The sequence below is a fragment of the Mercurialis annua genome, linkage group LG3 (assembly GCF_937616625.2).
Source record: "Mercurialis annua linkage group LG3, ddMerAnnu1.2, whole genome shotgun sequence".
NCBI classification, from domain to species: domain Eukaryota; kingdom Viridiplantae; phylum Streptophyta; class Magnoliopsida; order Malpighiales; family Euphorbiaceae; genus Mercurialis; species Mercurialis annua.
Window position 1 is genome coordinate 5,438,059 of NC_065572.1, and position 25,088 is coordinate 5,463,146.

The window sequence follows — 25,088 nt, forward strand, 5'->3', positions numbered from 1 at the left end:
CAGGTGACACCGGACTCCCCCTGAAGACCGAAAAGGTATGAAGGAGATGCCGAATCTCTAAGATTCGGTAACACGCTAATAAAGACCGAATCCCACATGATCCGCCAAGAGCGCGTCAGGCCCGGGATTCGGGTAAACGACTAAATATGGAAATCTTGTCCTATTTGGACACAAACACTACATATGGAAGGATAAGCTCTACTTTAGGAAGATAAGACTATTTAGGAAGACGTTCCTAAATAGGACTCTTATCAGATTAAGGTAGATCCCGACAAATCAGGAGAATCTCTACGATACGGCCGAATCCCTACAAAGTAGGATTCACCTGCCTAATACAACTCTACTAGGTATATTCGACTACTATAAAAGGAGCACGAGGTATGCCTAGAATCACAATTACATTCATATACTCAAAACGCTGCTCAAAGCTCTAGACTGACTTTAGCATCGGAGAGTTAATCGGACAACCACCGTCCGGTTAGCTTCTACCCTGTTTTGCAGGTTCACTCACCGGTTCAGAAGGCAGACTCCATCAGTAAACAATTGCTGAATTTTATGTTTGTAGTTCGATTTTTTTGTGTTACACAGCATGTTGCACTCTAGGTGTTTGAAGAAATGTTTGTGAGAATTGTAATATTTTTGGATGTTGTGTAACCAATGGTTAACATTGGGTAAATCGTTAGATAACCTGTAATTTTAATTTTGAATATATCATTAATGAAATCGTTAGCAAACAGTTGCTTAATTTTATGTTTGTTTCTAGTTAACCAATGGTGTACTAATGGTACACCAATGATCTTGTTTTTTTTAGAACCATGTTGGTTAACAAATGGTAAATCAATAATTTTAGATTTTAAAAAAGACATTTTATGTTTTATTTGGCGGTTGCTCTTGCAGTGATGAAGGGGAGGGGTTTGTAATAGAATTTTCAACTAGTTTAATAAAAATGGAGGTTTGAATTTGAAATCGTTTTTTTTGTTGGTTAACCAACGGTGTTGGTATACCGCTGGGTAACCAAAATCACATTTCTAAGATTAAAAAAAATATTTTTGAGAATAACAAAAGTTATTTTTGCAAAAAAAAGTACAGATTGTACTTTTCAAAAAAAAAAACTTTGAGGTAGTATTCTTGAGAATATTTTATCTTTTTTTGGTATTTATCTAAAGAGGCCATATAATAAAAGAATTGGAAAAATTATACTTTGCACCGTTTTTTTAAATCTTTTTATAAAATTACACTTTATCTTGGTGCTATTGTAAAAATATTTTTTAACCTTTTTTTTTTAAATATCTCATTTCTCAATAAGATACCAATAATCTACCAAAAAGCGTTTTTTTACAAAAAAGAAAAGAAAAAATAGAACATTTTTTTATAAACATTTAATTAAAAATAGATATTTTTACAAAAAGCCAAAAAATGGGTTTTCTCCTTTGTAGAAAGACTCGAAAGCTAACTTCTAATTTGGATGACTTCTAAAAAAAGTCAATTAAATATTAATTTTATTCTTTAAATAAATAGAATTTAATTACGTTTATAATTAGCGATTAGTAATCAGATTTTTTATTTTCTAAAATGTCTTAAACCAGTTGTTCTAAACCAAGTGGCTAAGGCATTCCAGTGCAATCCTCCACTTGTCATATACCAATATAAATTTATTTATTTTTTTCTTTTTTAATATTAACTTTGTTTATTTATTATATAAATATATACATCCATCTTATGTTGCTAATGATTAAACATACCAATGTTGAATTAAAATAATAAAATATTAGATTTTATAATTGTTAAACATGTAAAAAATTATTATAAATATATAGGTGTTGTGACAAAAATATTAAAATTAAAATTATTTTTAATTTTATAATATTTTCACGATATTATGATTATAGTCATTTATTTATTTTTAAATGGCACTTAAGATCAAATTGTACTATATTCAATAGAACTTAAGATTAAATTGTACTTACAGAACTTTTTATATGTTTTGTAATTATTTAAAATAATAGAGTCTATCGATTATTAAAGATAAATATTTTGTCCATATTCTATATCTTTGATTTTTTTATTCATATTCTAAATTTTTACTTATTTTTAATTTTTAATATCAATTGTAAATATTTTTTAAATTATTTTTTTAACTCTAGAAAAGGTTTAAATATGTCCGTCATATTTGACCGTAGTTTAATTAAGTTTTTTTTATGAAGTATAATTAAGTTTTTAATATTTTAAAAATATTTAAAATTGAGAATATGTTCAACTATGAAGGAATACTTTAAACTTTTTTAAATAAACAAATTTCAATTTTAGAAAAAAATGAAACTGTAAATTAAAAAATAAAATAAAATAAATGATTTTTATAATTTGGAATCAAACTGAAAAGAAAACTTCGATAATTAAACCATTAAAAAAATACAAATCTAGTGAAATATGATTATGAAAAGAAAAGTAATAGTAATACTATTATTAGCCAACTATAAATACATCTGTAATCTTCCTGATCTGTTCCTTCCCCAACAAAAATCAGAAAATCAGAAAATCAAACATCAGCTTTCTCTCTCTAAATCTACACTCCTTTTTATCTCTCTAAAGAATCAACAACAACAAGCAATGGGCGTCGGCAAAGACTCGCCATCAACCGCGACCACCACGCTAATATTCACCTACGGAACATTAAAAAAGGGCTTCTCAAATCACGTGTTAATGCAAGATCTGATGCGTTCAGGCGACGCCGTTTTTAAAGGCACTCATCGAACGGTCGACAAATTTCCTCTCGTTTGTGGACCCTACAGAGTCCCATTCCTTCTCAATTTCCCCGGCGCCACCGGGTCTCAGCGAGTTACCGGCGAATTATACGCCGTTACTCCGCGAGGATTGGCCCGACTTGATGAGCTGGAAGGGATTAATCGGTGTCATTACGAGAGACTACCGATTACGGTGGCGGAAGCGGCGATGAAAGAGAGAGACGACGGTGAGGAAGCGGCGGTGGAGGTGGAGGCGTATTTTGCGCATAAGAGTTATGCGACGGAGATGTGGAAACGGAACGGAAAAAGAGGATACGGCGGTTACGGTGAGAAGGAAGCTAAAGGCTATGTGAAGAGAAAAGACAGGCCGCAGAATTTGAGTTTCTTGGAGCAGATTGAAATTTTTGTGTCGTCGTCTCCGATTGATGCTAATTGTTAATTTTATGATTAGTTTATAAAATTGTGTAATTAATATGTTTGATCGGATTAATTAGCAAATGTTTTATGTTTTGCTATTGGAAGATGATGATCAAATAGTGAATGGGATTGGGTTAATTTCAAGTGCATTTTCACTTTATGGCTTTAGTTTTAAACATTCTTAATCATTTATTTTCAAATTTTAGTATCTATCTAACTAAAATTGGCAATATTTAAAAAAAAAAGTTAAATTATAATTAATCCGTTCTATTTCGAAAATCTCTTTGTTATTTTTTGAATGATTAACTATTTGTGTTCCGTTTCACGAATATTAAAACAATAAAAAAATAACTTGCATATGAAATATTTAGGAACTTTTAAAAGTCGAAAACGACGTACATTTGAAAATAGAAGGAGTAATATTTTCTAAAGGGTTAATTGCAAATTTATACACGAACTTTATCCTAATTTGCAATTACAACATAAACTTTGAAACTTGGCAATATTAGTAATCAACTTTACACTTTTGGCAAATCGATACACCAAACACGAAAAACACTAACGTGGACATTGTAATATACCACCATGTGTCGTTGCGTGATTGGTCAGTGTACCAATTTGCCAAAAAAATGAAAGTTGGTTACTGACATTACTAAGTTTTAAATTTTATGTTGTAATTGCAAATTAGGGTAAAATTCGTGTATGCATTTGCAATTAACCCTTTTTTAAACAACTCTAAATTTTTTCTAAAAAATCTATTAAAATTATTAATATTTAATTATAATTGTTAATAAATTAGTAAGAATACATCATTAGCAAAAATTTAAATAAGAGCATTTAAAGTATAATTCAATATTTTAATTATATTTTAGCTAAATTTAAAATAAATATATTTTTTGAATTTAAGACATGGAAATAGTATTTTATAAGACAATTAATCATATATACAATTTTAAAATACAATTAATAAAAACAAAATAAAGAAGTTATATTTTTTTAGTATGTGTATAAATTAACAAAAAAACATTTTAAATGAAATGGAAAGAGTGAGCATAAATTAATTTTAATTCTATTAGGATGCTACTTAATTAATATTTCAATTCATCATATGAAGTATATGACTATGAAGACATTAATTCAATTTTAAAAATTGAACTACATATTAATAAAGTAATAAAAAAATAAATTTTAAAATAATTATTAAAATCATCTAATTTTTTTTAAAGATCAAGTATATAGAGACAAATTCAAATTATCAATTGAAAAACAAAGAGAGATAATATTTTTAATAAATTCATAACTATTTTCTTTTAGTTAAGTATTAATTTTTCATGGATACCGAATACTATTTTAATTACAATGGAGTCGAGTTGCAGGAGATTTATTCTCAGACGATATCGGACTTCCGTCAGAGAACCAAATCATACGAAGCAGGTGGCCGAATCTATAGGATCTGCCACGACTTGTCCGACAAAAATAATGCCAAATCTGCGAGGACCCGGACAGAGCGCGTCGATCCTGGGATTCGGACGGATTATTAGATCTACTGAATATTCTCGAGTATCTTATCTATTTGGATACAAACTCCAACTTAGTAAGATAAATCCTAATTTAGTAAGACGAGACTATATAGGACTCATGTTTGAATAAGACAGATTACTCCTCATCAGGGTCAAACCTTAAAAAGTAGATTTCACTTTCCTATTATAACTCTACTAGTTATGCAATCATCTACTATAAAAAGAAGCATGAGATATGCCTAAACACACAACTACATTCATATACTAAAAAGCGCTGCTTCAAGCTCAATACTGACTTTACCATCGAAAAGTTAATCGGATAATCACCGTCCGGTAAGCTTCTGTCCTGTTTTACATGTTTTCTTCACCGGATCAGAAGGCAGACTCTGTCAATTCTTATTCTTAATTCACACTTTTTTTTATGTTTAGAATTAGATGGAAAATGACAAAGGGAAAATGATAAAATAGCGGGATATGTTCCAGCTCATAAGATTTTTTGGAATCTTTCTTTATAGTTAGACAGTGTTATCATATCAAGGAATTGAATTCCATTCCAAATTCCCCTTATCTTCAATTTGCTTTATTCTCTCTGTTTTTATACTTCCACATTTTAAATCTGAAATGCATGTTCATAACTTGTTCACAACGGGAGTCTCAAATTGAAAATAAAATGAAAATTAATATCATAATTTGTGAAAAATTGAATACTGTATTGAAATAATAAATTTTACTCCCTTTATTTCAAAACAATAGTCTACTTTTTTTTTTGTCCCAAAACAATAGTATACTTTTTTTATAAATTACAATTTAAAGTGTTTATTTTCTATATTGCCCTTATTTAAAGTGTATCATTTATCACTATTAGCCTATAGTTATAACATTTAATAAGAGTATTGATAAGAAAAATGAAGACAAATTTGTAAAAAGTTAGAACATTAATTGTATTTCTTAAACTGTGTGAAATGAGAAAAATGGACTATTGTTTTGGGACGGAGGGAGTATGTTTTATAATAAATTTTTTTAAATTAAAAAATTATGTACTCTTAGTTTGATTTTTTTAATGATATGCTATTTATGAAATTTTATTTAGGAGATAAAACGTTAGAATGGTTAAATTTTTTGAAAACAAAAAGTAAGAGAATTTGGTCATATGATAAAGTAGGTCTAACAATAAACATAACACAATTAGTCAAAAATTTAAATGATTAAAATTTAAAATACAGCTCAAATTAAATCTGGTAATTTTAGACACGACACGATTAAATGATACGACACGATACGAAATTAAACAGGTTTGGGTTTGATGTAAATGGTTTTGGATTATAAGCGGGCCAACCCGTTTATGACACGATTAATTTCGTGTCTAAATGGTACAGACACGCCTAACCCGTTTAAACCCGTTTAAACATGATTAACTAATTTTAATTAAATATTATTTATTTTTATAATTTAAATGTTATTAAATTCTTATTCTTAATTAAAAAATTTATATTATATATAATTGAAATAGTATTTATCTCAAAATATAGTTATATTTTTTAGTATTATATTAAATAAATTAAAAAGGTAGTTAAATAATTAAACGGATTTAAACGTGTCACTTTAAACGGATTGACCCATTAACACATTTAGATAAACGTGTTTATACGTGTCGTGTCGTATAATCCATGTAATTATAAAAAAAAATCAAACTAAAAGTACGTGTCACTCAAATGACTGTATATTTTAAGAAAATACTGCACAACGCACAACCATTTGAGTGACACAGTCACTCTATTAAATATGATAAAGAAAATAATTAACAAAATTTACCATAAGTGGCAATCAATTAGCTGACTGATATATTTATAAACAAATTCTCAATTCGATTTTTTCAGTTAAATTGAGAAAAAAATACTCTTTAAAAAATTCTTTGAATCTTGCATCAGCATAAGGTTTGTATTTGCAGACAAAAAAAATAAGGTCTAATTATTTAAAAAACTCTCACCTTAAACTTTTTTTTCGTTTATACCCTAGCCTTGTAAAAAAGTCATTTGTACCCAATTTTGGGTTTTTAGGTTTCATCTCTATCCAAAACAAAAATATAATTGACAATTTAATGAATTAAAAGATGAAAAAATTAAAAACAATTAAATAAAAGGTTTATCATATGTCTAATTAGTATATAAATATAAATTAAATGATTATTTTAAATTTTTTTTTAAGTGAGAAGAGACAATTTTAGTACTTTTGGATAGAAATGAAACCTAAAAATCCAAAATTGGGTACAAATGACTTTTTTATAAGATCAGGGTATAAACGAAAAAAAAGTTCAAGAAGGGATTTTTTAAAATAATTAAACCAAAAAATAACTATACTAAAGAGCACTGAATTACTAATTTTTTTTGCCAAATTGTCACTTTCAAAGGAAAATTGGCCTTTAGATTCTCAAAAGGGTACAGCAACTGTACTTGTTGTCAATATCAGTGATTAAAAACCGAACTTGACTGGTTGGCTGAACCAAAAACTAGCCAATTCTTCAGTCCACTTAACACTGAAAATTGAAAATCTGATCTAATTGGGTTAGATCGAATGAACTGGAAATTGACCTGGATGAAGAGGAAATTGACCTGGATGAACCGGAGATTGATCTGGTTGAACCATAAATTGAACTTGTTGAACCGGTGGTTTAACCATTAAACCATCTTCAAAATTTATTTTCTATATATAACTTATTTAACCGGTTGAACTGACAGTTAAATCAAAAAAAAACTGGTGGCCAGTTTTTAGAACACTGGTCAATAATGAATTTTTGAATTTTGTATTAGAGACTAATTAAAAATGAGCAGTTTGCACTTGTTATTAATGACAAGGGTGTACAAAATTCGGATTAAACCCGAATTAACAAAACAAACCAAATAAGTTAAAATGAGCAGTTTGCACTTGTAATTAATCAGAAAGTATTTAACCCAGTTGAAGAGATGCGTGTGTTTTGAAATAAGTTAAGTTGCCAACTTGATCCATGCCTCAACAAGAATACTTAATTCATAATTTTGTAGATCTGATAGAGGAATAACAATTTTTTTTATCATCTGAGAAAAAGAAAACGTCTCTACAAAAAATTGAACTCGTAATTTCAATAGAATATTCTCCATCTATACCATGTTAGGTAGCACGGAAACAGAACAGGAAATGGAAACAGACACGGGAAAACTGTAAATTTTTTAAATGAAGGATACGAGACGTGGAGAAACGTGTAAAAAATAAAAAATATAGGGATATATTTATAATAATAGAAATTTTAAAATATTATATATATTAAATTTTATTTATACATTTATGCTAATTAATAAAATAAATCAAATATAATTAAATCCAATAAAAATAAGAAAATACATTTTATTGTAGATAAAGTAAATAATAAAAATTGTGGGAATTGATTCAAAAAATTATTGGTTGAGAACTTTTTAGGTTTTTTTATCACTATATAATTTTTTTAATTTACGTAAACAGCCCGGAATATTTCTTTATGAGTTTCTAAGAGTTTCTGAGAGTTTACGGTTTCTAAAATGTTTCCAAAACGGAGCACGCAACTTTATCGAATTTTCTATGCTTCTTAGATACCATGTTAACTATAGCTAGAATTTTTTTTTAAAAAAAAAACTAGAATAATGTTATATTATGTAGTTGATGTATTCATAATATTCACTAAAGATTCTTATTGGGGCAGAGTCGGTGGAATTTTATCAGGTGTTCCCGAAGGGACAGGGTAGGTAGAATTGGAATCATACATTTTCTTATTATTTTAAGTCTTGAACATGTCTCTTCCAACATAAAAAAAAAAAGTCTTTAAGAGGTGTAAAGTTTTGAATGTTGCAATATTTATTTTATACTCCTCCGTTTTTAAATGATATAGATCATTTGAGCAAACACAACAACTGAAAAAAATAATTAAATTGATTAAAATTACATTTTTAGCTATTTTACAATTTTTTAAATATATAAATAGTATTATTAATAGCTGACTTTTTTATTGATATGTTTTATATTGGAATATCGAGCAATCATTTGAAAGCAATTATATATTTTATTAAGAATAAACAAAAAAATCATCTTTAAATTATTTATTAAAAAAAAAAATTCTCTATAATATGAGACGTAAGAAACATTAAATAGCCTATTAATACAAGACGAAGAGACTGGAGAGTGTATTTTCTTTATATGTGAAAAGTCACCGCTACACCAAGTCAATCTATTTCTTTTTCTAGAATAATAATTTCAGTCCATAAATTTAGATGGCCAAATTAATTAGATTAGTTATTTATAATAATAAAATTAAATACATTTGCAGAAATCAAGTCAAATACATATAATCTTGTTTATTATTCTACCTCAATTTATATCTAATTAATCTAATTTTTATATCTATTTAAAATTAATAAATCAAGTTCTTTTAAACTAATTAATCAAGTTATTTTTCCTTAAAATTGTGCACAAAAGTTTAATATTTGGCGGCATGAGCTAAGATGGAGAACGATAAAAAAAACAAATAACTGAAGACAAAAATGGGCTTATGATTGAATTTTCAACAAATCACTCCAATTTAGCAAACTTGAAACTCTAAACTTTGAAAGTGATATTTGAACAAGAATGAACCATTTACAGAAGCCAATTATTTTTGAACTAAGGGTTATTCCGGTCATTAAACATGTATATCATAATCAATTAATTCACACTTAACTATTTTAATCAATTAGCGAGAATACTCTCTAATTTATATTATTGCAGCCCATGAATTCATTCATTTTGTATGATTTAAAAATTTATGAACTTAAAGTAAGTAAAATGACTGTCAATTAAGTGACCCAAATGAACAAATTCAGGAACCATGACGACCCTTTACCCAATTATTTCTTTTATCCTATATAGCTCATAGCCTGAAACTCCAAGAACAAGGGAGTTCATTTCTTTCTTGCTGTCAGGTTCATTAAAGTGCAGATGAAGATTTGTTATTATAATAACTGTCTAAAGTTTAGCAGTTAGCACATCAACATGATCATCTGACTGGAATGCTAGAAAAATATAATACAGCGCATTAAATCGACTATTTGCTACATTCTTAGTCAACCAAATACTTCGTTCTAAATAAGAGACACCTGATGGCAAGTGTGATCGATCAGTAACTAGTAAATATTTCAACCTAAGCTGTATTCAAATATATCACATACAAAACGAGAAGATCCTCTTTTTCTGGAGAGCTGTTTCCATTCCGACATCGCTCGTACGGATTTACATTGGTATATTTAGTAAAATAATACAAACAGACAGCTCTCCATCCCCTAATCTAGAAAGAACGTTAACGAATTGGTATATTTAATACAATAATACAAACAGACAGCTCTCCGTCCCTTGATCTAGAAGGAATGTTAACAAAGTGCTCTCGCAATCTCTATCCGTGATTAAGAATCATACGGTTTACATTTCCTGATTCTCGACCATTAACAGGTAAAATATCGGGAACAGGATTAGTACACGTTGGTATTATAAGAAATACCTTGTTAATCTGCATAGTCACTGGTATCAGTCAGTTGATGAGTCCTGCATTATCATAAACATCAAATGAGTACAGATGAATATGCAACGCGAGCTTTATATGAATGATATTCTGTTGTTAACGACATTTTAAATGTTGATGTTCAAGATTCCATCAATTTTTAACTCTTTATTAATCCTAGATTATAGTACATTGGAATTTTTTATGAAGTTAGAAAAAGCAATAAATATATGAAGGCGAGGAACTAATATTTGAGAGACCTCAACCCCCATCCCACTTTTTCCTTTATACTAACCCACCAATACCATTGCATTACCCACGAGAAGAAAAATACTTACATAAACCTAATTCACCTTGTAAGATTATGAATCATTCATTACTTGTGTGACGTATGGCATCGTTGAATGTTATTAACCAATTAACAAATATCACATTAATTAGTAATACTTTAAGAAAAATTAAATGCTATTTATTGATTGGTTAATCTCACTCAATAATGTCAATGGTTCACAATCCATACCAGGCGAACTAGGTTCATGTAAAAAATTCTCTATGAAGACAGCCAAAAAGTACACAAGGCCATATTAAATTGCAGCTGGCCGTTTTAGTCACTTAACAAGCAAGTAAGCACTGTTATAAGCTAAAAACATTGTATAAAGCAACGGAGGAGCTTACAGTACTGATGCATGACTAATGCCAAGCCCGTTGCAGGTGAGTATCATTCCTTTAAATCTGGCAAGATATTCCTGCATTGCAATAGTATATTCCCTAATAAGCATCAACAGATTATGCCTAGTGAAACCTGATACCAACTCTAAGAAGTGTACTTTGAGTCTAAATCTGATGGTAATACAAAATGCTTACTCGCACAGTGTACTTATCTATCTCGTATATCCCAGTTAAATCGTAGTCAGAGCGTTTTGCTGGATCACTCAACACTGCAGGAGAAAATAGTAATAAGAAATCAGTGGCAGAAGTTCATCACCTACCATTCCAAAAATACCTTTATATTCCTATACTGCATCCTGAATACTGCGAATACCGTAAATGGGACAGAAAGGCGAGAATGTACAAATCAAATTTCCCTTTAAATCAATGGAAAAGATATGGATAATCTGGCAGGCCTATCATGTATAGAAATTACCTTTGTAAGCTTCATTAATCTCTTGAAATTTTGCAGTAACAAAACTATCACCTTGGTGCTTGTCAGGGTGCCACTTCTATAAACACAAAAAAAAATCATCAGATGACTTTTATCAATCCCCTATAACTCAGTGAAGCAATTATGGCAACCAATAAACATAAAAGCTCACATAAGAAGCTGTTCATAGCAGATGCACCACTAACCAGCGCAAGCTTCAGGTAATTTAATCTTATGTTCTCATCTGTTGCGTCGTAATCAACCTCCAAGATTTTGTAGTAATCCTAGATGAAGCAAGCGTTTTTCATCAGATAAGAATTGGTAAAACAACCAAAAACTTTATACGGAGAAAGAAAGTTAACGCATGCTGCATGTGCAAATGCATTGTGAACAAAGGATTTTATACTAAGTTACTGATAGCGCTATTAAGTAAATCAAAATTGTTTACATCATGGCAAAAGATGCCCAGTCATCTATTATACATGTTTCTTTCAGCATCTAATCATTTTCTTTCTCTCCTATCTCAGCTTAGAGCTCATCAGCAACCTATACCATCCCATATCTAAGAACTGCATTACACTGTACATTTTGCAACTTCACCGTGCATTGTAGCTAGAGATGAATTCATCATGCAGAATCAGTTTACAGGAAAAAATGTTATTATCAGAAATTATGGTTCATAGAGGCTTCAATCAGAAATGTCTTTGATAGGCTACAAAGGGTAGGTCAATTTAGAGGTAAGTGAAATATTATGCGAGGAAGCAGCTCAAATACATGAATTCTATGAAGCTTATGATGATGAATCTATTTAAACTGCATAAACCAAGGCATTGGAAAAAATATGGACGAAAACACGCTGTATGAAAAAGCAGCTATAAAACCTGAATTCCATGAAGTTCCATAGAATCATAGGTGTATCATTAAGCATGCCAATTGCCAAGTTTGATGATAGAAAAGACGCATCAATACGCATCAGCTAGTTAATTATCCGCTCCAATTCAAGGAACAATGTAATGGAAGAGATTAGAGCAATACCGAATTGTGGAATAAAGGTCACGAAAGTGGAGTGTTGATAATCTAGAATTCCACATTGATTCATGTTTCACTATCAGTTTGACCATAAAACCCTAGAGTATGTTGCTCACATAACAACATTCTAATTTCACATGTCTCAAACTCCTAATACTAATTCATCAAAACTCTCGAATACTCCAACACTCAAACTCCTCAAATTACACCCTATCCTACAATTTCTGCGCAACTAAACAGAACCAATACTTTTTATTAATAGATTACACCTTGCTAACCAAAATTAAACACTGGAAACTAAAAACAAAATTCTTATCTAGCAATTCCTCAAGCAGTAATGCACCTACTGGTTGTAAAATAAGCAAAATTCACAACCTAATGAAGCAACCAAATCCCTATAAACATGAAAACAATGCTAATAACACCATAATAAGCTCAATTATTCAAGAAAAACAGTAAAACTAACAGGACCCAGATCTTAAAAAAATTACACCTAAATTAATCTCTTAGAAAGTCCTCTCCTTTCTGAAAAACCCACATAAAAATCATCAAAAAACACAACACCCAGATACCAGAATTCAAAATTACAACTGGGTTAAGTACCAAATCAGCATCATCATCAAGAAAAAGAAAAAAAAATGTGTACGGACCTTTTGGGTGGTGTTCTCATTGCCTTCCATCTGGTATTAAGAATAAAGGACTGCTATGGATGATATTTTTTGTATAATTCATTTCATAAATGAAAAATACAATAAAACAAAAAGATGATATTTCTTATTTTTGCTTGATTCTACTTCTTGAAAAATATATGAACTAGCTGTTGTTTTTTTTCAAATAATTGTTTGTAATTTTTGTTGTTCTTGTGTGTGGTGGAATTTGAATTGTTGGCAAGGGAGAATGTAGATGGAAGGAAAGGTTCTTTAGATGCCACACCTGCTTAAGATTTTTAGAATTTTTAGTCCATTTGTTGAATTTTGATGGAGACTTTTTATTATGCTCTTATCCTATTCGGGTAATCACCGAATTAACTGACCCAAATTTAAATGAATTTTTAATTTAGTTTGATTTTTGATTAATTTGATTTTGTGTGGTTAACAATGTTACTAAACTTAGTTAATTTTTCTCATCAAAAAAAAAAACTTAGTTAATTTTTGATATGAAATTTTGAAATAATCGAACCGACCGAATTATATATAGATAATATTTAAGATATTTCTGTATTTTTTAGGATTTAAATATTAATTATATTTGAAATTGTATATTAATTATAAATTAATACTAAATGAATTTTTTTTAATAATTAATTTTAATAAAATTCAGTTATTCTATCAACCGAAATAATTACCTAACTGATGGTTTTTCGATAATGGTTGGAATCTCGTGTATAACTTGAAATCACAATAACATGTCACAATGAGTCAGGCCGTTAGTCCGACCACATTTCGATGCCCCGGTAAAAAAAGAGAGTCAAATATCTCTTAGATAGAATATAAATGAAATAGTATTAAAGAATGAAATAAGATGATATGGTGTTATTTATATTAGACAGATCAAGCCTCCATCGAAGAAAGCACATCCTGCACCACAATCCTCCAAGAAATTCTGTGATCCTCGCTTGCGTCCCAAACGAGGACTTTCTTAGCGCCTTAAAAGTCAATGTTGGATTATTGTTCTGATCCTCGAAATTGGATCGAGAAAAATGATGATGATGCCTCTATTTAGTCTGTCGATGTTTCCAAGCTTTACTATAAGTTTTTGCAATTGCTCAGTGACATAGATGGTTGGAAATAGGGTTTTTTCCCAAATAATTCCTCCATAAAAAAATAATTCCCAAATGATTCCTCCATAATTAACTGATTCCCACATGGGAATCAGTTATGATTCCCGCATGGGAATCAGACATGTCTGATTCCCACATGGGAATCAGACTAAATGTATCCGCAAGTATGACTTGCGGATACATTTAGATAAATAGCACTCGGGTGTGCATTTTCAGCACACCCGGATGCCACAAGCCACACTATTGTGGTTTTTTTTTTAAACCCTTATTTAATTTTTCGATTTCAATTTACATCCTATAATTTACAAATATCGGAGTTAGGCGTTAACAACGGACATCGTATCGGAGCTAGGCGTTAACAACGGATAGTGTATTATTGCTTGTGGACTACAAGAGGTTAGTAAATATTTTATTTATTTTATTTTATTTTAATTTAAATATAAATTGTTAATTAGATGTTAATAATTATTTTCAATTGATATTTTTAGAGTATTTATTATAACTGTGAATATTAAATTTAGAAATTAGTCAAATAATAAAAAAAATTAAATTTTTTAGTATGTTAGTTTAATGTTTAAAAAATTAGAAAATCCTAATTGTGAAAATTATTGATTTATTATATAGTATTTGTAATGTAAAATGGTAAGTATTATTATTATTAAATAAAATTCTAGAATCAAGTATAATTTAAAAAAATGGTATGATTTAAAGAAATTAGTATAATGGATAATAAGAAAAATTAATTACATTTTAGTAAAATGTTAGAGAGAGGTGGAGGCCTGAGACGCATACATTCATGTTTCCAGATGGGGAGTGCACGATCACTTTGCAGGATATAACGATCCTTACTGGACTCCCCATTGATGGGACGGCTGTGACTGGAGACAGGGTGGACGACTGGCAGGATAGGGGTGTTGTCTTGTTAGGGAGACCGTTAGAGCTGTCTCACTCAGAGGGTACATCTTGGGTTGGGTCCAGGTGGCTGTATAGTGAGTTCGGCGATTTTACTAGTTTACCGGCCTATGCTACACCTGAACGTGTTGAATGGGCGGTTAGGGCGTACCTATGGGCTGCTCTACAGACTTTGTGCTTCACAGACCTGAACAGTGGTCATTTGGGTTTGAGAATTTTACCCCTTTTAGCAAATTTACATGATTTACGGACTATCAGCTGGGGATTTGCAGTTTTGGCCCATTTATACCACGAGATGTGCATTTCCACGCGGATGCACAAACGCCGACGTAATATAGGAGGTCCTCTGTGGATTGTACAGCTATGGGCGTTCGAGCGACTGAGGCCGCTTCGACCCCAACTGCTGACCCCAAGAATAGCAGAGGATCTACCTTTGGGTGACAGGTGCGTACTTACTAGTATTTATAATGTTTTTGTAAATCAATGTATTTATTCGTCAATGTATTTTTTAACAGGTGGGGCGGACGTAGGGATCGTCGGGCAGTTCCGAGGCACAGCATCCATGCCGTGAGATTAATTTTGGATGGCCTGCGATACGAGGATGTAAGTTTTGTAGTTATTTCAGTTTAACTTTACATAATTAACCACATTTTGACAGTGTATTCAATTTTATTGTCCAGATCCACTGGCAACCATATTCTGACGATATTCTCAGTTCGATCCCTCGAGAGTACCTCGATGGGGCACATCGCTGGCGTGCGCGAGTCCCACTCATTTACTATATCATTGTGGAGTGGCACCAGCCAGACAGGGTGCTTCAGCAGTTCGGGCTAGTTCAGCCTATTCCGTTGCCCCCCTTGCAGACTGAGGAGCTTCACAGCGTCCGCTACCGGGGTTCCGCGAGCTTCGCATATGAGATGGACTACTGGGTGCAACTTTGGAACAATAGAAACGCGTTTGTAGTTCAGGGCCGGCAGCTTCAGCACCCACCCCATTACCATTCCCAGTACATGGACTGGTATAGGCGTCGATGCCGGAGATGGATTACACTTCAGGGTGCAAAGGCTGGAACTAGTGTACGTATTTTGTAAATTAAAACTATTTACATTTTATTAATTTTCATTAATAATATTAGTGACGGTTTATTGTATATTGTCACAGCGCGATTTGCAGGAGAGAACCCATGTTACCGGGCAGGCTAGTTCGAGTGTCGCTCGCAGGATTAGGTTTGGTACACGAAGTTCTCAGCTTGCTACCATGGAGGATCGCAGGGACGTCACACTTCCCCCTCCTGAGCCAGCCGACCGACCATACGAGCTGCCTCCACTCCCTCCCTACCAGGTCGATTTAAGCTCTATTAGAGGACGGCGTCGACAACCACGCAGAATGCCTCCACAGCCTCGTCCAGAGCATGTGTACCCTATCTCAGAGCTATTATTTTTTCACACGGAGGTGGGGGGTACCTCAGACATACCGCAGGCGGACTATTGGGAAAGACAACATTACGGGTCAACCTCCGGGGCGACACCCCAGGCATCATATACACAGGTTTGAGACAATTTAATATACTATTTCACTTGATTAACTCGTATTTTATGCTCTTACGCTTAGTGCCACCCGATGTTATAGTTTCAGGTCCCGCCTGCGTCGATGTCGTATGATGACTCATTTTTTAGAGATACGGCCTTTACGACCACTCAGGATCCACCAGGGCCATCAGAGTCACAAGTTTGAGTTACTTTATTATTATTGTAGTTAATTTATAATTTACAATTTTAGTTTACAATTTAATAAGTTACGTTGTTCAGGTCCCGCCGGCGCCGATGCCGTATAGTGACTCATCTTTTAGACATACGACATTTGCCAACACTCAAGATTCTTCTGCGCCATCTGATTCACAGGTTCGACCTATTTTATTATATTTTTAATTTATAATCTTCTATTTCAGTTTATAAATCTAATCAATTCATTGTTCAGGTTCGCCAGCCGCCGATTCCGTCTCCATTCATATCTGGGAGAGATGGGATATACTCCACTAGGTACGCCGGCTCAGCCAGAGTCAGATCAGTCATGGCCTGCACCGCCGACGCATTTAGATGTCCCATGGCGTATGTCGACAGAGTCGGATTTTATTGAACAGTTGTTCTACTATCCCGCTGCACCTACTGTAGGACAAGCGTCATCGTCACATCAGGTACCACCTTCTGGGTCGTCTCAGGCTCAAGATCCTTCGCAGATGTATTTCTCGACTACGGAGCCGTGGTGCTCCGGTGCAGATCTGTCTGCTGATCCGTTTTCCGGTGATCGGTTTCAGCATTTTACGCCTCCTGGTTTTACCCTGTATCCGGACATCACCTCGCAGGATCTGCGAGACACTACTCCAGCTCCAGTTATTGAATAACCGCACCAGCCTACGGACGAAGACAGTGACGATTCAGAAGACAACGACGATTCTGATAACAGTGACGAGGGTGACGGTGGCGACTATAACCCTGTGACTGATACCTCACATCACCGACGCACTCAGCAGGGTTATGACATGAGAACCCGCATGCGGCGACCGGCTCGATATCGTGACTAGTTTTAGTACTTGTAAATTAAAATAATATTGTTATTTTAAATTATTACAAATGTTATAATTTGTATTTAACTTTTTATGTTTAATATTTTTATCAATTTTAAATTAGTAGGTATTTGTTAAAATAGATTAATATATAATTTTTTTTATTAATATATTGGGATTAGTGATTGGGCACTAAATGCCCAATCACTAATCCCAATCACCAATCATTGGGAGACAAAACTGTCTCCCAATGATTGGTGTCCGCCCTTAATCATTCGATTAAAGGTTAATCACCCTTAATCGAGTGATTAAGGGTTTCTGACTTGAATCCGCAAGTATGACTTGCGGATTCAAGCCAGAGGCACCATTTGGGAATTAGTTTTTTATGGAGGAATTATTTGGGAAAAAACCCGTTGGAAATATGTACATTCTGATGAGATTTGTGATAAATTGGACGCTACTTTATTCCATATAAATTTATTTACGTCTTTCGTGTGTCTTTTTCTTGAGCATGTGTTTACTTATTTTACCTTTGTTTCTGTGCTTCATAGGTTGTTTAAGGCATCTCTATTCTTCATTAAAAAAAGATCAGTTGGTGTCTCAAGTGGAGAAATACGAACAGGAGTTGTGCTCCCTTCAACGAACTACCTTAATTAGTGGAGATGAACAAGTTAAAGAGAGTAAAAAAAATACCAATGCTTATGTTTTGTCTGGGTTCTGTGCTATTGCAATTAGTATAGTGCGTGCAGATCACCCTAACTATGATATTGGGAAGTTCCAGGCAGTAGACCTTCAAACTCTAGGCCATAAGGCGGTTGCTAAAATTTCTACTAAGAAGACGTTGTCTTTACTGCTGTTGATGAGAAAACGCTTTTTTCAATAATGGCTTAGACGTTGATGGAAGATAAAAAAGAGCTTATGCTCCTCGTTTGAGGAGAAGTTGAGAGCAGCATATTTGCTCCTCCTCTGAGGAGGAGCTGAGAACAACAGATCTGCTCCTTCTGTGAGGAGCAGATCTGCCGGTGATTGTGGCAGATGACGATGGCGGGTGGCGGTTAGGGATTTAAATTTAATTAGAATAATTTATGTTTATTAGAATTTTAATTAAATTTAATTAGTATAAAATTAGGATTAAAATTGTAAATAGGCAATATTTTGTGTCTCATTTCATGTTAGAAGGGTGTCTTTTGATAAGTGTTAAATTGTGGATCTATATGATTCAGAAATTTCGAAAATGACTTTTTTTGATATTTGTGACAAGGTGAGAGGATGAATTGATCCTTTGTTCCAGTATTATTTATCATTATCCTGACAAGAATTGTAAGTTTGTTTGCAAAAGAAACAAAATAACATTATATCTCCACCCCTCTCAACAAAAAAAAAAACCATTATATCTCCACTATTTTGAAGGAGCGATGAAGATCTTGGTCTTAACTCCGAACTCAAAAACTCCATTGAAACGTTGACTTTCACAGCAGCTGCTTGACTCGACTTGGATCGAGTCAACATATTACTCACAGCAATGTCTGAGAACACTCCTCAAATGATAACCTGCAAAGGTAACTAAATATTAATTATGATGTTTAAGTTTTGATTATTAATGTAATAAATAAGTTAATCGCAAGTATATTATCTTGAAATTAACTGATAAATTTATATAAGGTAGCTGCTGTATGTTGGGGACCAGAGGAATCGGACGTGGCGGTGGAAGAGATTCAAGTTGACCCGCCAAAATCATCGGAAATTAGACTTAAAATGTTATGTGCTAGTCTTTGTCACACTGATATCTCATTCTGCAAAGGCTTTCCATTCGTAAGAATTTTCAATTATTAATATCTATATTAATTCAACATTATACCATTAATTTCAATTATTTTCAGCCTCTTTATCCCCGAGTTCCTGGTCATGAAGGCGTCGGGTACTAAGCTCTCCCTCCTTTTCATGCCTTGCTTATGTTATTATTCATTTTAGTGTGATATGTTTTTAGATTTACCAATTGTTATTCTAGCTGAATTGGTACTCATTTATGTTGCACGGAAACGGAAAAACATTAAAAAAATCCGTCACAAATTTATTAATGAACCGTGAAGAATTTTTGTCGTTTTTTTTTTAAAAAAAAATTGTGATGGAATTGTGACAGAATTGCTGTCCAGGAATTTTGTGATGGTAGTTTTTGTTTGAAACTTTGTTTAGAAAATTTTGTCATAAATTGACAGTTTAACTTGTAGATTAATGAAATTTGTAAGAATAAGCTATAAATATAAAGTTTCAGAAGCATATCCGTTTTATAAACGAAATGCAAAAATGTAAGATGTATGTAGTTCAAAATCATTTTAAGCGATTGGAGCCTATTTACGCGAAAATAATGTTGATAGATTTCTGAAGTGCGAAATGATTTAGTTATTGATTAATGATATTTTATATATGTGAAGAATTGTGGAGAGTGTTGGTGATGAAGTGAAAGAGCTAAAGAAAGGAGATATGGTAATTCCAACATACATAGGGGAGTGTCAAGAATGTGAAAATTGCACATCAGGGAAGACTAATTTATGCTTAAAATACCCGATTTCGATGAGCGGTTTGATGCTAGATAGCACATCAAGAATGTCAATTAAAGGCCAGAGATTATACCAATTCTTTTCTTGCTCAACATGGTCTGAATATACTGTTGTTAATACCAACTATGTAGTCAAGATTGATCCAAGCATATCGCCCCCGCACGCTAGCTTGATCTCTTGTGGTTTTTCAACCGGATTTGGGGCAGCTTGGAAGATAGCAAAGGTTGATAAAGGATCAAGCGTTGCTGTTTTCGGACTTGGTGCTGTCGGATTAGGGGTACATCTACGAATCGTGAATTTATGACCATTTTAAGCTTTTCTTCGGGATCTATTAAGTATATATTATGTTAATGAGAAACTAAAATTTGTTTGATTGTTTTGTTATTTTAGGCCACTGAGGGTGCAAGGATAGCTGGGGCAGACAAGATAATTGGGGTGGACAAGAATGTATGGAAAAAAGAAAAGGGGGAAGCTTTAGGAATGACTGATTTTATAAATACTAATGATTCTGAAAAACCAATTTCACAATTGATTAAAGATTTAACTGGTGGACTTGGGGTAGATTATTGCTTTGAATGCACTGGAGTTGCTGCTTTCATGGATGAGGCCTTGCTATCATTGAAAATGGTATGTCTTTATTAAACTATGTTGCACGGAAACAGAAATGTTGAAACGGATATCACTGGGACGATAAAACAACATTTTTTATAGTTTTGGAGTTTAAGAACTTTTTCAATAACGGAGACAAAATGCATAAAACGTATGATTTAACAGGTTTCCGTGCAACATATAGATGCGTAATTGATTTTTGATTTTATGTTTTTCTTGCATTATAGCATATGGTGTTTTGTTTCTGGGTTTATCAGGGAAAGGGAATATTAATTGCAGTTGGTGCAGGATATGGTTCAAAAGTGCAGATTAGTCCTGCACCCATTTTGTTTGGTGCAACCATGAAGGGTGGCATTTTTGGAGGCCTTAAAGTAAAATCTGATCTTCCTGCTATACTTGACAAATGCAAAAACCAGGTGCATTTCTTATTTCCAATTCTATTAGTATTTTTCTCCTCCTTTTGGCATGTCTGAACTATACGGAAAATGGCGAATCGAAAAACGGCAAAACGCCATTTTTGACAAAAATAGGTTATAAATATAAAGTTTTGGAAATTACCGAAATGGAAAATGCTGAAATGGAAACGCCCGTATGGAAAATGCTGAAACATGAAATAGATAGATGGAAAACTGTGAAATGCCATTTTCGGTATTAAATTTTGTAGTTTTAAAAGCATTTTCAACATTCGACAACTGTAAAATGTAAATCACTCTAGTATCCGCATTAGATTTCGAGTTCGAGTTCAAGCATACCCCTTTCTAATTAAATTGTGACTTGGAATATTATTTTTCTGAATATTTGTAGCAGTACGATCTTGATAGACTGATTAAAATATTTCTGATGGGGGATATTGTATTATTGTCAGGAGTTCCACTTGGACGAGCTTTTGACCCATGAAGTTCCGTTGGCAGATTTCAGTAAAGCGTTTGAGCTGCTGAAGCAACCAGATTGTGTCAAGATTGTCATTAAATTTTAATATTTGTGTGTTTCAAAGTTCACAAATTGTTAAAAATACAATAATTTAATTCTTCTTTTCTTAAAAATACAAGTTCATAACGGATTTTAACACCTAAAACTGATAGATTAATACATAAATTATTAAATTTAAAATCTTTCAACAGGCTACAGAAATCCCTAAATGAAATTATATTTAGAAGATTGAATTAGGATTTGTTTGGTACAACTGTTGATGGTAACTGATAATTATTGCTAATAGCTGGTAGACAATAATTATTTAGTGAGACTAACCATTGTTTTTTTTTTAACAAAGACTAAAATTTCCATTAATAATAACGAAAATTACATGAACGGTTTCTCAACATACCGAGTCAACTATTCTAGAAAAGACGATGAGAGCTGTAAAAATACAGTCATCGACTAGGGCTAAACTAACTACCAAGGATCACCCAAATTTGTAAACTAAAACTAGATCTAATAATAAAATCTAGATTTATTGAATGTTCTAAGGAAGTCTAACTTCGAATGCACGACTTATCACATCTTCTGTGATACATCTGTTCTCTTGAAGATTAAAAACAACATCGATATTAACGCAAAACATACCTGTACTTGATGAAATCCGTCGTAAGATGCTGCCTATAATTGTTTCAAAGATCCAAGTCGTTTGCATCGCAAAAAACAATTTCATCTCCAAAGATGAAAAAAACTACTTTTAGTTTCGATCAGATTAGATGTAATCTCAATTAAAATACTATGGTAGCAAATAATTTCTAGATCTAGACCAAAATTGACCAAGAAAGAAACTTTATTCAAAAACTAGAGATAAAAATTAGGATATTAAACTCCCTAAGTCACTGAGTTATTCCAATATTACAAAAAGGGTACTAAATTTCAAATCGTTAAAAAATGGTCACTAAGTTATCGAATTATTTCTCAGGAAGGTTACTGTCTTAAAAGAAGGTCATTAAGTTTATCACAAATTACAAAACGGATACTGAATTATACTGTTTTGTTAAAAACGATACCGAATTATTCACCTTTTTGTAATTATGGCATGCCACGTAGGATAAAACGTAAAAAAATAGTGTGTTTTGCCTTGAGTGACATCCCGTGAAATAATTTGATAATTTAGTGACAATTTTTTAACGATTTGAAATTTAGTACCCTTTTTGTAATATTAGAATAACTAAGTGACCTGAGGAGTTTAATATCCTAAAAATTATGAAAAAAACTAAATTTGAGAGATTGGTGAGGTGATTTTTGGCTAAAAATGGCCAACACCTCCCTCCCCCCACCCCCCAAATGAACAAGAAGAAGAAAACTTATTAGGGTTTGAGAGGTTTTTCAAAAGAGAGAGACGGCTAGAATTTTTTGTATTATGATAAAGTTATCCAGTACTAATTTGAACTTTACGTTTTTTCCTAACCATTGTTGTTGATATATAATATGATCTTAGTTTTTTTATTTCTTATATTATACATAGGTTATATTATATTTAATAGACATATTAATTATATTTTTAATAATAAAATATTTAATATAAAAATTATTTAGTATAAAAATTTGGCCAAATTCTCAAAAAATACCAAACTTTTGCGATTTATGCCAGTTATGACCAAATCTTTCAAAATTTGTAAATATAACCTGTTTTGGCAAATTACGTTTCTTTAATAGCCAATTCGAATCAAATCGATTTTCTTGCCAACATGACAACTATGTATATAAGATTTAATCACAATAAAATATTAAATATTTGCGTGTTGTGTCATAATAAAAGGTTTAATCATAATAAAAAAAACAAACTTATTCAAAAATGGCTATAAAAGGAACATAATTTGCCCAAATGAGTTATATTTGCAAATTTTAAAAGATTTGATCATAACTAGCATAAATTGTAAAGGTTCGGTATTTTTTAAGGGTTTGGCCTAAAATTTTTGATAATTAATTATAGCTATTGTAATATAAATAATTAGGAGTACATTGTAAAAATTATATATTATTTTATAATGATAATTTATCTAAACAACAATTAAAGTCGAAACAACTATTAATTGTTAAAAAAATTCTCAAAATTCATTAAACACACTTAAATAGACCTTTTAAAAAAGCAAAAGTTAAAAACTCTATTAAAATGTTGAACCAAAACACCTACTTTAAATTTTAAAAATCAATAAATAATTGACAAATTGAATTTAAAAGACAGTGGAACTAATCTTTAAAAAAGGGGCTTTTTATATAAAATACTGATTTTGGCAGCCCATTTACTTTTATACAGGACAAGTTAAATCTTTACTTTACCTACCTTATTTTCTTACTTTGATAACTTGTACTTCAAATTTCTTTCTTTTATACGATTTTTCTTATTTCTCTCAATCATTCTTCTTCTCGACGATTTCTTTTGAGCTGTGAAAGAAAATTTTCACGATTTCTGCTCCTTCGCTTCCGCCGTCCCGCCTCCTCCATTCCGCCGTTCTGCCTTCGCCGTTCCGCCTCCTCCGTTCCGCCGTTCTGCCTTCGCCGTTCCACCTTCGCCGTTCCGCCTCCGCCGTTTCGCCTCCATCGTTCCGCCTTTGTCTCGCCGCGTCATCTTTCTTTTATCTTTTTAATTTTAGATCTGAAATTTTTTGTTCTTTTTTTTATTTTCAGATCTGTAATTTGTTTATCTTTTACTGTTGATTCACCATTAAACATGTATAAAGAGTATCTTTAAAGAATCTAATACTTATTTCATGTTATATAGAATAATTTTGTGATTTTATATAATAAAATTCTGTTATTTCTGCATTTTTTTGTGTTTTGTTGTATTTCTGCGTTTTTTTTATTCTGCAGAATGATTTGTTGATGATGATTGATTGCTGAATTATTGTAATGTTACAGTGTTATTGATTTTATGTTGACTTTATGTTGATATTATGTTGATATCTACTGATTCTTCTTATTTTAACATTGACAAATAAGATAATATTGTCTGTGAAATAAACTTTCGTTAGATGAAATGAAACTGTATCATAACCGTCTTTGTCAAAATTTAGTTAGGTATGAGAGGTGGAACGCAAAATAGTTATACAAGTGATTTTGAAGAAACTGTACAGCTGCAAAGAGAATTGAGAAAAAAAAATATTTTGAAATAAATTTCTTTAATTTGTGAACTGTTGTGTTGGTGTATATTTAATATATTTTTATTTTTATATGTAAGAATAATTTTATTTTTTCATTTGAATTATTGTTGTTGTTTTTTCATATTGTTTTGATTACTTACTATGCTAATATCTTTATCTGATTCATTTATTTTAAACATTTTGTACCTTTGTTGTTTTTAGTAGAA

At 31.8% G+C, this 25,088-nt stretch overlaps 3 protein-coding genes across 5 annotated transcripts; 2 read left to right on the forward strand and 1 right to left on the reverse strand.

Moving 5' to 3' along the window:
• Positions 1-2,443: 2,443 nt before the first annotated feature.
• Positions 2,444-3,302, forward strand: LOC126673657 (putative gamma-glutamylcyclotransferase At3g02910). Its single transcript, XM_050367888.2, has one exon. The coding sequence runs from the start codon at positions 2,608-2,610 to the stop codon at positions 3,178-3,180; it is 573 nt and encodes a 190-aa protein (XP_050223845.1). The 5' UTR covers positions 2,444-2,607; the 3' UTR covers positions 3,181-3,302.
• A 6,527-nt stretch (positions 3,303-9,829) lies between these two features.
• LOC126673658 (uncharacterized) lies at positions 9,830-13,348 on the reverse strand. Its single transcript, XM_050367889.2, has 6 exons — positions 13,032-13,348; positions 11,559-11,636; positions 11,356-11,431; positions 11,076-11,149; positions 10,887-10,957; positions 9,830-10,255 (listed from the first exon to the last, which is right to left on the reverse strand). Exons 1-6 carry the CDS (start codon positions 13,059-13,061, stop codon positions 10,216-10,218), a joined length of 369 nt encoding a protein of 122 aa, XP_050223846.1. The 5' UTR covers positions 13,062-13,348; the 3' UTR covers positions 9,830-10,215.
• Positions 13,349-18,961: 5,613 nt separating this feature from the next.
• Positions 18,962-21,934, forward strand: LOC126673656 (8-hydroxygeraniol oxidoreductase-like). 3 transcript variants are annotated; one of them, XR_007639347.2, is made up of 7 exons: positions 18,962-19,195; positions 19,303-19,448; positions 19,517-19,554; positions 20,069-20,471; positions 20,585-20,821; positions 21,092-21,219; positions 21,669-21,934. XR_007639347.2 is itself a non-coding variant. In XM_050367887.2 (7 exons), the coding sequence occupies exons 2-7, from the start codon at positions 19,392-19,394 to the stop codon at positions 21,777-21,779; spliced, it is 1,005 nt and encodes a 334-aa protein (XP_050223844.1). In that variant the 5' UTR covers positions 18,963-19,195; positions 19,299-19,391; the 3' UTR covers positions 21,780-21,934. The 3 variants fall into 3 exon arrangements, 2 of the variants coding, with proteins under 2 accessions (XP_050223844.1, XP_050223843.1); XM_050367887.2 differs by having other exon boundaries at positions 18,963-19,195; positions 19,299-19,448; positions 21,061-21,219; XM_050367886.2 differs by having other exon boundaries at positions 18,963-19,195; positions 21,061-21,219.
• The last annotated feature ends 3,154 nt before the right edge of the window (positions 21,935-25,088 follow it).

What these genes read in the sequence shown, in the direction of transcription:
- LOC126673658 (XM_050367889.2), bottom strand. Translation starts at nt 13,061, where the DNA reads ATGGAAGGCAATGAGAACACCACCCAAAAG. An exon ending in GATTAATGAAGCTTACAAAG is followed by an intron (nt 11,150 to 11,355) that starts GTAATTTCTATA and finishes TTTCTCCTGCAG; the next exon opens with TGTTGAGTGATCCAGCAAAA. An exon ending in TAGATAAGTACACTGTGCGA is followed by an intron (nt 10,958 to 11,075) that starts GTAAGCATTTTG and finishes ATTGCAATGCAG; the next exon opens with GAATATCTTGCCAGATTTAA.
- LOC126673656 (XM_050367886.2), top strand. Translation starts at nt 19,159, where the DNA reads ATGTCTGAGAACACTCCTCAAATGATAACCTGCAAAG. An exon ending in TCAAATGATAACCTGCAAAG is followed by an intron (nt 19,196 to 19,302) that starts GTAACTAAATAT and finishes TATATAAGGTAG; the next exon opens with CTGCTGTATGTTGGGGACCA. An exon ending in TTGACAAATGCAAAAACCAG is followed by an intron (nt 21,220 to 21,668) that starts GTGCATTTCTTA and finishes TATTATTGTCAG; the next exon opens with GAGTTCCACTTGGACGAGCT.
- LOC126673657 (XM_050367888.2), top strand. Translation starts at nt 2,608, where the DNA reads ATGGGCGTCGGCAAAGACTCGCCATCAACCGCGACCACCACGCTAATA.